At 38.8% G+C, this 16,162-nt stretch overlaps 1 protein-coding gene across 13 annotated transcripts in view; it reads right to left on the minus strand.

Annotated features, from left to right (window-relative positions):
- The window catches only part of celf2 (cugbp, Elav-like family member 2), a 189,487-nt gene that overhangs the window by 107,660 nt on the left and 65,665 nt on the right, over positions 1–16,162 (minus strand). For 2 of the 13 annotated variants that reach the window (XM_036577250.1, XM_036577243.1), the window contains exon 1: positions 6,720–7,048. The exons of the other annotated variants lie outside the window; for them this stretch is intronic. In XM_036577250.1, the coding sequence (XP_036433143.1) occupies positions 6,720–6,838 (119 nt within the window). In that variant the 5' untranslated portion in view covers positions 6,839–7,048. Of the gene's footprint in view, positions 1–6,719; positions 7,049–16,162 lie in introns of those variants that run through there. 13 annotated transcript variants of the gene reach the window in all.

A 16,162-nucleotide genomic window follows, 5' to 3' on the forward strand; every position in this document is an offset into this window, starting at 1 on the left:
GTAAATAGAAGTGTATCCAAACTTTTGAACAGTAGCATATATACATATGTGCATCCTTCATCATAAATACACACGCATGTGCATGCATCTGTCTTGTAATGAGATTAACATCAGAAACACACTCATCTCTGTACACACAGATTATGAAATCAATCTGTTGTAGTCTGGATAGAATGCTGGAATGTGGACTAAACCAAGGGAGTATATATGCACATGCACTCAAATGCAAAATATGCAAAAAAGTGCTAGAAGTTACAGCAACAGATCACATTCCAGCCCTTATTGTACAAAGCCCCCTAGTTCTTCCCTTATGCAAACTCATCTTAAATAATACATCTTTGAGGTTAAGCTTTATTGTTTCATTGTCATCAAAGTTAAACAACAGCAATCATAACAGTTCATTCAAGCAGCCCTTAAATGGCCAGGACCTGATGGCAGGTCCAAACTTATTATACACTGCTATAACTTAAGAATAGCTCAGCCAGTTTGCATCAAAGTCCCTGTAGTTACTGAATAATAAGCCTTAGCATGTAATAAGCCTGGGATTGTAAAGGGGTTAAAATACCAGACTTCTTACAACCTAAGGCTTATTATTTAGTAATTACATTGAATACAATGCAATTAAGCTATTCTTAGGTTATAGAAGTGTGTAGAAGTGTTATAAAAATAAAATGGCAGGCCATGGCCTTTTAAAGGGGTTAAAGGGTTAATGAATGCTTAAAGCCAGTCAGATTGTTTAGGTTGGCCCACTAACAAGCGAGTTTGATTAATTTTTGGCTGTAACTGGGCATTAAAGCATCAGGGCTGTAATGATACATCAATTCTAATTAATACAGTACAGGCCTATTTATTCAAATTACAAATGCTGATTAATATTGTGAAACTACATGTTTGCTTAGTTTTTAGAGGCCTTCGCTTTGTGGTCATCTTTGGAAGATGCATTTAGAGTTTTCACTCAGAACAAGCTTAATAAATATATAAATCTGATTCCTGTGGTCTGATTTCTGTTGGTCCATTCATCAGAAAATTTTCTCACAATGTAAAGGGCAGTTTCAAGGTTTGAAATACCAACTAATATTGCAGCCTTACAAATTGAGATTTTTTCGTATTGTGGCAAAACATCTCTAACCAGAGACAAGTTCCCTCTTTGTGGCAGCTGGACCATTTCTGCCCAGTGCAGTCAACCTTACTGGTTTAATTGGATGGTTCTTTGGTGGGAAAGAGGGGGGGCATTTCTCTGAATGTTTTACATTCGATAGGGTCCTTTTTTCTTTTCATTTTTCGTTTCTTCTTTCCTCATTTTCTCTTTCCTACTGTCTCCATAAAACTGTCCCTGTCCCCCTGCATATCAGCCCAAACAAACCTGACTATTGCTGCTATCTGTTTATCTCTCTCTTTCTCTCTCTCTCTTTCTCTCTCCTCATTAGTGAAGGACCGAGGGAGCAGTGGTCACAGCTCCTCATTTATTTTCATTGTGAAACTCGTGCAGCTTCAGTGAGCCTTCAGTTCTACTGGAGGCAACCAGGGACAGGTCATTCTCCTACGACTACACACACCATATATAGTAAATATGTATGTGAAAAATATAGGAGACGAAAAACAATGTTATTCTCTTAATGAACAAGAAATGCAAGATGATTCTCATTGTTTATTATTTAATTTCCATGTTTTCTTCAATTAATAGACTAATCTAAGTAGCAGGAGATGTGTTTTAAAGCAATTGCTGGCATTTTATGTATTAGTATATCATCAATAAGCTCCTGTGTTGACCACTGTCATCCTTGCATTGCACTTTGTCTGCACTGTTGGGTTGTAATGCAGTACAAAGTAATGCATTATAGTAATGTAATTACTTTTTCTTGTAACAAACAAGTGTAAAGGTTGGTATAGTGTAATGGATCATATTGCTGCCTTCCATGCTCACCATAGCTAAACTTATAAGAGCCCTTGGGCAAGACTCCTAACTGTACATTCACCTACCTCTGTAACATGATTAAGCTGTAAGTCATCTGTCAAATGTGAAAAAGTAGAGTAACCCATTACAAACACTTAATTTCTTACAGTGAAATTACAATTACTGACTTAATAAGAATTTAGTGATTTGGGGTAAGCACATGTGCAATATTAATAATGCACTGTGCATGAATTACTCATACAATGTAAAGAGTAGCTGTGTTAACAAATTTAAGTTCTTAAAAAATATGAAAAAAGATGAATGAGGTTTTGATATGACAAAACATAGTATAGTATAGTGAAGGAAACAACAGAGAGAATGTATCCCAAATAATGTTTCATACGACAGTGACAATATGCATACACACACGCTTGCTTCTCTATGCCCACTCATACATACACATACACACACAATTGCATTCCATCATTCTCCATCCGCATCCACACACATATTTTCCTACATAACCACCACCGTCTTGCTTCACCACAATGACAGGGTTTCCCCGCCGCTAATTGTAGACTACAAATCCAAACTTTTGTGGTAGAGGTTTTACAGGAGTTGTAAGTGTGGCTTAAGGCAGCAAGTCCAGTCTTTCATGTGTGTCTGGGCTGTGAGGAACAAAGCTAACCCAGAGCACCAACAGGATAAGAGATAAGAGCTATCATTACTTCTGACCTGTACGGGGAAGGTGATCTCTCTGGCTCTCTGTAACACCCACACAAACACACACTGGTTTTTGTACTTTGTCAGGATGTGGGGTCAGAATACATATGGTATGTATATGTAGGTACCTCTAAGTAATAATACATCCCCTATGTTTCACATCACATGTAAGTACCTATATGTAATGATAATATTTCCCATATGTATTGTATATATTAGCACCTATATGTAATAATAGCCCATATATGTAAAATGTGTAAGTACTTATATGTAATAAGAAGCTAAACCTAACCCTATACCTCATCCTAATCTTAACCTTAGGACCTGAAAATGCAATGGCTTTGCTTTTTCAGGTGAAAAAAACATATGAAGTTTTTCATAAAAAGCACTTTACAAAATAAGAGGAATTCTTTTTGGTCAGTCCAGTTGTTCTCTGGATTTACAACAAAATGATGCTGTTTTTGTCCTAAAAATAAATGCAAACACACACAAACTTAAATGGGATGAGTGCAAAGTCCTAAGCAGGCCAAAATAAGACGTGCGTTCTCTCCATTGTCAGTAATGCACCTTACAATCAATTATAATTACAGTCATCAAACCCAAAGGCATCCACATGAAATCAATTCATAATGGTGACAGGGGTTACCAGCAGAAATCAATAGGCCTATGGGAATGGAATATTATATTGTATCAAAAAGCCTCGGAGCAAACACAAAAGTGTAATTCACTGTGGCAATCATGTTCATTTGATCCATGTATAAGTTTCCCACATAGAGTCATAAATCATTTTTTCTATATGTGTGTGTCAAATGTGAAACGTTTTAAAAGAGGCAATTTGTTGAATACACTCAATCGTAGCAGTGAGACAATAGCTAACACATGGGTTGAATTTCTCTAATGAATTGCGCACATACACATAAATGCACACACACACGTAGTAGGCACGGATGTTTTTGTTTGACATTCTTTGCAGGAACCGACTGACTTATGGGTGAGTTAAGTGTGTGCACGCATGTGTGTGTGTGTGTGTGTGTGTGTGTGTGATGTCAGTAGGCGTTGGCTGCGGTCATTGGGGAGATTCATGGTCCTATGGGCCAGTTTTAAAAGCCATTTAGCACAAGCGCACTCAATGAGCTGAAAGCCATAAATCCAGTCTTTAAACCAACACGCTCCTCCTTCTAGCCCACACACTACACCCCAGCACCACATTCTAATGCCCCATTCTCCATTACTCCCCAATAAACTACATTCTAATTCGGCTATACTCCATTACTCTTCAATAAAATTCATTCTAATTTCTCTGTACATCTTTACTCTCCAATATACTACATTCTAATGCCCCTATTCTCCATTACTCTCCAATAAACTACATTCTAATTCGGCTATACTCCATTACTTTCCAATAAAATTCATTCTGATTTCTCTATACATCTTTACTCTCCAATATACTACATTCTAATGCCCCTATTCTCCATTACTCTCCAATAATCTACATTCTGATGCCCCTATTCTCCATTACTCTCCAATAAACTACATTCTAATTCGGCTATACTCCATTACTCTCCGATAAAATTCATTCTGCGTTCTCTATACATCTTTACTCTCCAATATACTACATTCTAATGCCCTTTTCCTCCGCTGATCTCTAATATACTACATTCTATTGCCACTATTCTCCATTAATCTCCAATAAACAACATTCTAATGTCCCTATACTCCATTACTCTCCGATAAACAACATTCTAATGTCCCTATACTCCATTACTCTCCGATAAACAACATTCTAATGTCCCATACTCCATCCCTCTCCAATAAACTATATTCTAATGTCCCATACTCCATCCCTCTCCAATAAACTATATTCTAATGTCCCATACTCCATCCCTCTCCAATAAACTACATTCTAATGTCCCATACTCCATCCCTCTCCAATAAACTATATTCTAATGTCCCATACTCCATCCCTCTCCAATAAACTATATTCTAATGTCCCATACTCCATCCCTCTCCAATAAACTATATCTAATGTCCCATACTCCATCCCTCTCCAATAAACTATATTCTAATGTCCCATACTCCATCCCTCTCCAATAAACTATATTCTAATGTCCCATACTCCATCCCTCTCCAATAAACTATATTCTAATGTCCCATACCCCATCCCTCTCCAATAAACTATATTCTAATGTCCCATACTCCATCCCTCTCCAATAAACTACATTCTAATGTCCCTTTATTCCATTAGTCTCCAATAAAATACATTCTAATGCCCCATACTTCATTACTCTCTAATAAACAATATTTTTATGTCACAATACTCCATTTTCTCTAATAAACTACATTCCAATGCCCCTATACTTCATAACTCGCCAATAAACTGTTCTGATGCCTCAATAACTGACAATAATCCCCCAAACTGCATTTCATTCTGCAGTCTAATGCCCTTACACCAAATATGAATGCCCATATGCTCAGTACATTCCAATAAATGACATTCTCATGCCAATGTACTCCATTACCCTCCAATATACTACATTGTAATGTCCCTAAACCTCATTATATTCAAATGAACTACATTCTAATGCCCCATACCCCATTACACACCATTAAACTACACTGTAATGCTAAAATACTCTAATATTATTCCTCAATAAATTACATTCTAATGCCACTATACCTCTTGACTCTCCAGCAAACTACATTCTAATGCCACTATACCTCTTGACTCTCCAGCAAACTACATTCAAATGCCCCTATACACCTCTTCTCTAAACCCCAATATAATCCACTAAACTACATTCTAATGCCCCATGCTATACTAGTTTACACTCCAACAAACAGCATTCTAGTGCTTCTATGCTCTATTAAACTTCAATTCTCTACATTACAATGCTTCTATACCTTATTTCATTCCAAAATCTTTGTTCTCCATGACTCTCCAACTATATTCTAATCTACATTGTAACACTCTATACCCTTCTATACCTAATAAACGGCATACCAATGCCTGCACAATACAATACAATGCATTTGAATGTCCCATGGCCTAACACATCCCCAAAAAAACTACATTCTACTTCCTAAATATAACCCTACTCCAACCTAGCACGCTACATTTTGTTACCCTATACACCACTATAAGCCAACATACTTCTTTTAACCCCATTATGTCCCTCCAGATTACATACTACTGCCACCTTTACCCCATCACACCCTTACACCCTCACTCTAATGCCCCCATACCCCATTTCAGTCTAACGTATTTCACATCATGCCCACACCCATCCAACCAAACCAATTAGTGCTCACTTCTGTGATCATGGAAATTAATAAAGAGCTAGAGAGAGAGAGACAGAGAAAGAAAGAGAGAGAGAGAAAACAAGCTGTGAAGTGGTTGACAGCCGCATTGTTGGGCTGTTCTATTGTCGACAGCTCCAAATTCCCCCCTCCCTCCCTCGCTCCGTCTCTCCTAAATCCCACTGTCCGAGAGACATGCAAACAAAAGCACAACATCTTTCTGGCAGTGGGGTGAAGCGTAGCCCCCTCCCTTCCTCTGTTCTTTCTCTCTTTCCTTCTCTGTCTATCCTTTTTTCAACCTACCCTTCATATGCCCATGTCCTGAATTTCAGATTATACGCTAAATGCTTATTTTATGGCCAAAAAACACAGGTAGACAGAAACAAACAGGTCACAACAAAAGCTGCGGGCCTTTTTTGTGGCTTATCCCGAAACACGCTGGCTTTCGAACCCAGTTTTCTCGTCTGTCCTGCTGTCCCTTGCGAGTGCACCGCTCTCTTTACACAAACACACACTGCACATCAGGAGAAAAAGACCACTCCACATTACACAGATGCACCAACTCTTTGTTTTGCTCATATGGCAAATAAGGTATAGGCAATGTGGATCCAACAAAACACACCTACATGGCCCGCAGCCTACAGTCCAGTAACCCAACTGTAGCTTGGACAGTAGTAGACATTGCTTCCGGTGATTTCTGAAAAATCTCGCTAACCTAACCATGTCTGTATACTGCTGTGTGAGCGTGTGTGTGTGTGTGAGTGTGAGTGTGAATTCCCGCTGTGTGTGTGTGTCAGTGTGTTACCTCAGCAGCAGTTCCTCAGTGGTCCTCATGGTGACGGGGTTGGTGGTGGTGGTGGGGTAGCGCATGCTGTCCACACACACAGTGGGCACAAAGCCTCGCTCGGACGAGTGTTCCAACATCGTTGTAACTCAACACACACGCGCGCGCATACACACACATACACACGTGCACCGCGCACACACACGCCGACGGTCCTCGCGCTTTTCAACTGTGTCCGTGCGCACGCTCGGTCCAGTCTTTCTCTCTGTCTCTTGCTCACACTCGAATCCCACCAACAGTCTCTCTCACTTGCTTGCTCGCTCTCTCTGTTGTAGTGCTCCCACACACTCCCCCCACCCGTCAACCCTCTGTCTACCCCTCCCTCTCTCTCTCTCTCTCTCTCTCTCTCTCTCTCTCTCTCTCTCTCTCTCTCTGGCTCGCTCGCCCTCCCTCCCTCGGTCTGATTCACTGGGCTGAAATAACCCTTTCTGACAGCTCATGTTGTTGTGGGCCGGCGCTAGCACAGCTAGTGTGTAGTGCTCGCTAGAACCGTGTCGCCTGCTGTTGCCCCGGACAACCCGGACTTCTGAGGAAAGCGACTGGCCTCCCTCTGCTCAGTCCAGCCTAAAAGACTGAGCATTCTAAAATTCTAAATTCTGGACATTAGAACATTGTACAAATTAGTAACATTGTACATTATAGCTTTTAATCACTGACCATTGTAAAATTTAAAAATTCTAAAACTTAACTATTGTAACACTGTACCTTCTAAAAAGATAAACTAAAACTCAAACTTTCCTAAATGACTAAATTGTTATCTTATTGTTATTGTCATTTTAAATTCTAACTCTAACACTGTATATTCACTCATTCTGCATTTCATATTCTAAAATGATCAGATTCTAAAATTCTTATATTGTAACATTGTTCATTCAAGAAATATAACTTTCTAACATCGCATCATTGTAACATTCAAAAATGCAAACTCTAACATTGTTTATTTGTGCATTTCACACTGCATATTTTAAAATTATGATTCAAAATTACCAGATTTTTAACCAAAGTTTTAATGTTGCGTATTGCAAATTTGAATGTTGTTCAATTGTACCTTCTAAAAACTTCTAAAAACCCTAACTTACTGATTGTACGTATTGTATTCTGCTGTTATAATGTTCTAAAATTCTACATGTACATTCTACATTGCACATTCTAAAATTATACAATTCTATCAGGTCAGGTTCTAAAATTCTAATGTAAAAGTGTAAGTATATACTATATGTAGTATATATGAATATATTCAAACTTGCACATTCTAACAGTTTTATTGAATATTCAAAAATTCTAATATTCAAAAGGTTAATTGTGCATTCATCACTGCATTCTGTTCTACCTTGCATTTTGTAGTACATTCTAATAGAAAACTCTGTACAGTAGATAGAACAATACTGTAGACCTTATGTATTCTGAGATGGATGAGATTTATAGCCATTTTCCCATAGTGCCATTGTATATGCAAATCAGTTTAGGGTTAGTGATCTTTTCTTTAATGTTTTACAGTATCATTCTATGTGCATGAAAGGCTTAACTGTCTAATATAACATGAACTATGTAACACTCATGCAGTTTTTTTGATAATTATGTCCCCCAAAAGAATAATTGGTAATAAAGTGGTAATTAGAAATGGCCATATGTCTGTGTTCCCTGTGTGAGCTTCCATAGTCCACATTTCATCTGACTGAACACACTAGAGAAGCAAAAGGTCCTCAACCTGCTGTGCTTCTATTTATAGTAAAATCTGGGAAGTTTGTTTGTTGCCAGTTCGTTTGATGTCAGTAGACTCATGGCCTTTCTCCCAACACAAGTGGACAGAAGGTAACATACTGAGTTTGTCTACAAATGCTGCAATCACTCTTCACCATGCTCAGACCAGACTTAGGTAAATGAGAAGACCTGTCAGGTACACATGAATAAAGAAAGAAAAGGATGCCACTGTATTTCTTTTTCTGTGTTGTAATATTTTAACATCCACAATTAAGTGAATTTACCACATTTTACATAATTTGCAGAGAATATATTACACTTATATGTTGCAATGTATCCTTCACTCAATATGTAATTAGATGTATTTATGCATTTATATGTGCATCTATTGCCCATTATAACTACAGTAGAATTAAAGCTTGCAGTTTTAGCTACAATGTAAATTGCAGTTAATATAAACCTCTCTCAGGTATATCATATTCTGGAGTCCTCACTGAAAAAAAAATAATTTATTGAACTGATTTGATTCAAATACGCACATAATTTTGCACACAAATATAATACATTACATCAGTAAAGTTTTGTCTCTCAGTTTACTTTTGGCAGTTATTGTTGTTGATGCCATGGGGAATCCTTAGAGCTTTTCAGACCTTCAGAGGAGACCTGATGAAATCTGGGGCCTAAATATTCATGTCTGAAGGTATTAGTTCATATTTATTACTTGGAATTGTCATGTTTGTTGTAATTACACTCTGCAATGTACTGCAGTACAACTAGTTTTTCATTGTTAAGTTTTGGTCGTAAAATAAATAGATTTAAATCTTGAAAGGGCAGATGTGAAATTGTCCGATAAGGTTTTTTTTTTCCTCTGTAGTGTCTGTGTAGATAAAGCCAAGCCAAGCCAAGCGCAAAGCTCTCCTGTTGGTTAGGACTTCAGGAGTTAGACAAAAGTGGAAGTGGAATTAACCAATCACATTTGGATTTTTGATGTGTGGGACCAATTATTCACTCTAGACTAATAATACACCAGTGTTAGCTCAGCGCTAACATAGAGGTAGAAATCCCATAGCGGTGCAACAGAAATTAGCATTCTTGGAGGAAGGAACTGAGGGCCTAATGCTAGTAATTATTATTCTCCACTGCACGAATGTAGTATACTTTATTCATGTGCAAAAGATGTACATATCAAATTTAAATTAAAATTTGTACACAAGTAAATGTAATGCCCTTTACAGTGTCTAAGAATTTATCTACTATTGTGGGATATTCTAGGCAGATGCACAAATGAGACCACCCAGGCTAAGTGAGTGGCCTGCTTAGTGTCCTGAGTCTGTCAGTCCTCAGTGATGAAGCTGGGCCTGTTTCCCAGAGATCCGATGTCTGTTGTTGCTGACACACAAACAGTAGGCAGTTTTGACAGACAAAATCAGAAACTACATGAAGAGGCTTAACTTCCTGGGGAGATGTGTCTGTTTTGATCGTCTGGCAATGAAAAAGAATGAATGGGGGCGTATTGGAGGGAGCAGCAGCGCTGCATTACCTGAAAATAACCTCAACTGTCATTGTACTTTCTTTTCACCATCTGTTTCTCCTCCCTCTCCTCTTTCTCTCTCCCTTTAATGTCTCCAATCTTTTCCAGCGTCTCTCTCGTTCATGGCTTTTTTGCTCTCTTCCCAATGTCTCCTGGGTCTTCTTTTAAAAAATGCGTCATGTTTATTATTCCGTATGAATGTTTCATTGCCGGAGAAAACACAGCAGTGGATCAAGGGAGCGATTCGTTATGGGATGGAATCCAGCGCAGCACCCCACATTCAACTTGGCTAAGATCATTTATATCAGTTGCAATATGGCCAAAGTCGTTTGGTTCTCGCAAAACACCTGCTATCCTGCTTTTTTCCCCAGCCATTAAAACGTCGTCCCAACCTGCCAATTAAAATGGAGACGCTCATCCTCCAATGACCTACTTCCTTTTAAAAAACAAGTTGTTCGATTTTGTACTCCTGGTTTTTGTCTTTCTGTGTTTTTTTTTGTTCTAACAGTTACAGATTATTCTCTAAGCGCTATGCTATGAAGAGTTTCGGAGCATTAGCGAGAGAGTGTGGTATATTTCCAGCACTTATTTCCTGGCACAGCACAATTAAGTGTCACATTCCAGCAGAGCTGTCTCAGATGTGCATATTGTTATATATGTCTCAGTGGGCTCACTGACGATCGAGAAGCAGTTTTCATAATCAAAATCATAATCAATTTATTGGCTTGCACGCACAAGCAATTTGGTGTTTTAGTGAACTGGTCTTTACATAAACAGACAACACTGAGTACACAGAAGTTCACAAATAAATACAAATACAATACAGAGCCACCACAAAATATACTTATCCAGAGTATGTAAACTCAGGGGTGTACAGCAGTATAAACCAGGCGCGCTATGACCACAACAGGCGCAAATGTGCACAACAGGACAGGCACTAATCAGTATGTGCAAAATAAATAAGTATCTGAATCTATGGATTTTTATGAAAAATCATAAAAATAAAAAATAAAAATGTGTTTTCTAAAGTTCCAACACTATAACATCATATATTTTGAAAAACCCTATCACTACAACATTACATAATAAAATTCTAACACTGTAACACCGTATATGATTAATATCCAATGCTGTAAAATAGTGTATTCCAAAAATTCTAACACTGTAACACTGTATAATATAAATTTCAAATACTGTAACACTGTATACGCTCAACTTCTAACACTATTTTATATTTTCTAATACTGTAGCATTGTATATTCTAACAGTGGAATTTTATATATTACAGAATTTAATCACTGTAACATTGTACATTCTAAAATTCTCATACTGTAACTTTGTATATCGCTGTTGTCGGAACAAAACCTCGTATCTCCATTGTTGTTTTTTCAGTTTTTGACATCATTTGAAAGTGCCTGTTGTGCTTTATATTGTGTAAATTTTATAATGAATGGATCAAAAGAAATGGTCCAAAATTACTTTGAAAAAGGTCTGGTTCCATTGACTTACATTAAAATAAAGAATGTTTTTTGCTTCTCCTGAAAAATTATCAGTTTGGATATACAAGGTTTTGTTCCAACAGCAGTGGTATCCTAAAATTCTAACATTCTTGATCTAAATGAATGCTGATCTGTGCTCTGATAGCGAACTGAGTCAGAAGCAGCGCTCATCCCACAATGCTTTGCAAAGAAAACTTTAGCTGGAGGATGGAGCCACTGTTCCAAAATGTCCCTTTAGTGCATCTAGTGGGTGAATTTGGCTTACGCAGTTAAAAAACTGTACAAGCCACGCAAGGCTTCACACACAGCACAAATGGAAGGCAAAGTGTGTGTGTGTTTGTGTGTTAGAGCGAGAGCGAGAGAGAGAGAGAGCCAGATGATGCTGTGTAAAACGTGTGAGACAGGCTTCACTGTCACAGCACATCTCCCTCACCAGTGCCAACAAATCTACCTCTCTCTCTCTCTCTCTCTCTCTCTCTCTCTCTCTCTCTCTCTCTCTCTCTATCTATCTATCTCTCTCACTTTCTAATGAAAGCTTGTCTGAGGGAATGTAATGGCTGTCCAGAAACAGGCATTTCTGAGTGGCAGGCATATGGCCACATCTGGGCAGGGGAGGCGGTGCAGAAAGGAAATGCCATGTTTATTGCGGATCAATTTTAATTTGTGACGCTCTTACTCTATGACTGCGCGACCCTCTTAACAAACTCTTGAGGATCGGGGTGGGGGGCTGCTGCTTGCTAATCCATTCTGCCATCATTTATTTTATTGTGTTAGATTGGTGATTTTGTGTGTATGTGCGTGGAGAGCAAGAGAGAATGAAAGAGAGAGGGAGAGAGAGAGTGAGAGAGAAAGAGAGAGAGAGAGAGAGAGAGAGAGAGAGAGAGAGAGGGAGTGAATCTAGCCATTATTGACAAGCATATTGAAGCTCTGTGCCAGTCAGTGATTTCTTGTGATCTCCAGCAATCACACTCGATTAGTCATGTCTGAGCCGGGGGAATGAGGAGGCCATTATGAGTCATTAAAGCTTTACTTAGGATTAGCATGAAGACAGGAGGAAAAAAGAAGGCAGAGAAAGGGAAAGAAAAGGTGAGAAGAGAAGAGAAGAGAAGAGAAGAGAAGAGAAGAGAAGAGAAGAGAAGAGAAGAGAAGGGGTGGAAACAAGAAGCTTGAATGCTGGACTTAGTGTATTAGGGTAACAAACACACACACACAAACAAACACACACACACAAAACAAGGCTCGTTATGATATTGTGTTCGGTCCATCACACAAACACAACGGCCGCTGTCATGGAGTTTTACAGCATTTACAGTTTAATGAAATGGCCTAGATACAGACTCTCTCTCTCTTTCTCTCTCTCTCTCTCTCTCTCTCTCTCTGTCTCTCTGTCTCTGTCTCTCTGTCTCTGTCTCTCTGTCTCACGCTCTATCGGTCCCATTCTAGCTGTTCTATCTCTCACAGTTTCATTACCACATACCTCTGCCTTTCTGCCCTCCCCTATGCTTTTTATTCCTTTTTTCCCTCTTTTAGGATCTCTCTCTTTCTCACTCTCTCTCTCCTGAACCCCTCTTGACTCTTTCTGACAATGAAAGGTCAAAGTGTCCACTGGCTGCTCGAAAGTCAGCCCATCATGAAGCAAAAAAGGTGCCATGGCAACCACACAGTTCTGACTTGGGGTCGTTTGAATCGAGACCCATGACCTATATATACATCTTATACTATATATACAAAATTACAATAACATTAACGTTTTATGTCATAAAGTTACCATTTCAGAGATACAAGGTTTTATTATGAAAGCAAGTGTCACAACCTAAACAATTACATAAGAAAAATATGGTTTATATTATTATTATACAATTATGTAATTACATATAAATACTTAATGTAAATTGTATGTACAGTAGTACAAAAGTAACTGTAGACCCCTAAGGGTTAATAAAAACATTGTGTCCACAATTAGATCCCAAGGCTTTAAGCCATTTCTATAAGGCTCGCATGGCTGATGCAACTGGCTCCATACTCTCTATGTATATATATATATATGGATGAGGGTGAGGAAGGATGTTTTGTAGGTGTGTGTGGAGGATGTGAGCCTGGAGCGTTTATTAATAAAAGAAGGATTAGCCAAATGTGTGCAGCCTGTCAGTTCACCTCCTAAAAGCTTCACTTGGCTGTGTTTTACTGTGCACCCCAATACACACACACACACACACACACACACACACTCCTTCATCTTATCCCATTTCGTGTCTCTTTCATTCAGATGCAGACTACGTAAGACCAAAATGTTCTCTCTCTCTCTCTCTCTCTCTCTCTCTCTCTCTCTGTCTCTCTCCTGTCTCTTCTCATCTCTCTCTCATTCTCCCTCAACTCTCGCTCTTTCTCCCTTATCACTCTTTCTCTCTTTCTCCCTTTTCAATCTATCTCACTTCTTCCCACTCTCTCACTCTTCCACTTTCTTTTTCCTCTTCCTCCCTTTCACTGTCTTTCTCTTCTGCCTCATCTTTTCCTTCTCTCTCTCTCTCTCTCTCGAATGCACCAAAACACAGATGAATAATTTAAGCCCTGGTTTTTTTTTATTCCAGAGAAAAAGGCTTGACGCAGCAGTTTGGGGAGAAAGACGGAGATATAAAACTTGCATTAGGTACACGCTTTCACAATCAGGCCGGCGATATGAAGAATTAATCTCATCTTTTACATGCATGCAGTCACACACACAGGAGCAGGATGGTGAATTGTTCCAGCAGTGGGACTGGTGTATTGCTGGATGACGGTAAAAAGATTACAGAATCTGTGAAAATACTGTAAATTAGAATCTAATATGGTTAACCCATAGAGTTCTACAGTTATTGCTTTCACTTTGCGACACTGCTCAAACATAATTACATCTTTAATTGCACAGATATCTAATTTACATTCAGTATTGACAAGTCTGAGTCTGCCCTTCTGAATTTTGTTTGTTTAGATTTATTGATATATTGCCAAGAACATGGTGAAAATGTAAAGGATGTTTTGACTGTACACATAACAATAACTCTTCATCAAATTCAAAATCACAAATACAAACACAACAGTTGTATGGATTGAAAGTTTAGAATCAGCACTTTCCACTGAATGTCCACAAGTTTCAATGAGCTACAAGTGTGAAATAACAAAAAATAATATATATCACATCACTTACCAGCAATCGTATCGATGATTACCGACCCATGTCATTCCCCACGTCACTCATTACAAACCACATCCCTCATTACCAACTATGTCATTCACCCTCAACCACATCACTCTTTACAACCATATCACTATTTACCAACCACGTAACTCATTCCCAATTACATTGCTTATCACTAATTGCTTCACTCATTACTAATTATGTCACTCACCAGTAACCATGTCACTCACCACTAACCACATCACTCATTTCCAACTACACCACTTATCACCAACCACATCACTCATTGCTAATCAAGTCACTCACCAGTAACTACATGGCTCATTACCAGCCACATCACTCACTAGCAATCATGTCATTGATTACCAACCATGTCACTGACTACTAACTACATCACACTTTACAAGCATGTCACTCATTACCAACCACATCACTCATTACCGTCCATGTCTTTCACCAACATCATTCACCACCAATCACGCCACTCATTACCACCATGTCACTCACCACCAATGATGTGTCTCATTACTAACCACATTGATCACCACTAGCCATGTCCATTCACAACCAACCATATCATTGACCACCACCCACATCATTCTTTACAACCGTGTCACTCATTACCAATCATGCTACCCATTACCAACCACATCACTCACCACCAACTATGTCATTCACAGCCAACTGCATCACTCTCTACCACCATGTCACTCATCACCAACCATGTCACTCATCAGTAACCACATCACTCTCCACCAATCACATCACTAATTACAAACCATGTCACTCATTAGCAGCCATATCTCTCACCATCATCTAAAATTAAAGCATATTCAAGAAAGACACAGAGAAGTCAATATTGTCAATTTTCACCTGATGTTATTTATGGTTATGCATCAGTGTACAACTGACAACATCAACAATCTGGGAGAAACACTGCTTTGAAGCGTGTGATGCCTGTCACCTCAGCTTTTCAAAACTATCAGACATGCGATGTTGTTGAACAGCTCTGCACGCTCGCCAGAAAACGAAACCCTGTGCCAGCCTAGATCCTGATTGGCTGTTGCTTGACTTACATCAATCACTCATCACCAACCATGTCACTCACTATCAACCACATCACTCATTATCAACCATGTCATTAATTATAATGGCATTACGTATCACCAACCATGTCATTCACCACAAACCACATCACTCTTTACAACTCACCACCAACCACATCACTCTTTACCAACTACATCACTTATCACCAACCACTTCATTCATTACCAACTTCATCACTTATCAGCAACCACGTCACTCATTACCAACTTCATCACTTATCAGCAACCACGTCACTCATTACCAACTTCATCACTTATCACCAACCATGTCACTCATTACCAACTTCATCACTTATCACCAACCACGTCACTCATTACCAACTTCATCACTTATCACCAACCACTTCATTCATTACCAACTTCATCACTCATCAGCAACCACGTCACTCTTT

This window comes from Colossoma macropomum, unplaced genomic scaffold, assembly GCF_904425465.1.
Source record: "Colossoma macropomum unplaced genomic scaffold, Colossoma_macropomum, whole genome shotgun sequence".
NCBI lineage: Eukaryota > Metazoa > Chordata > Actinopteri > Characiformes > Serrasalmidae > Colossoma > Colossoma macropomum.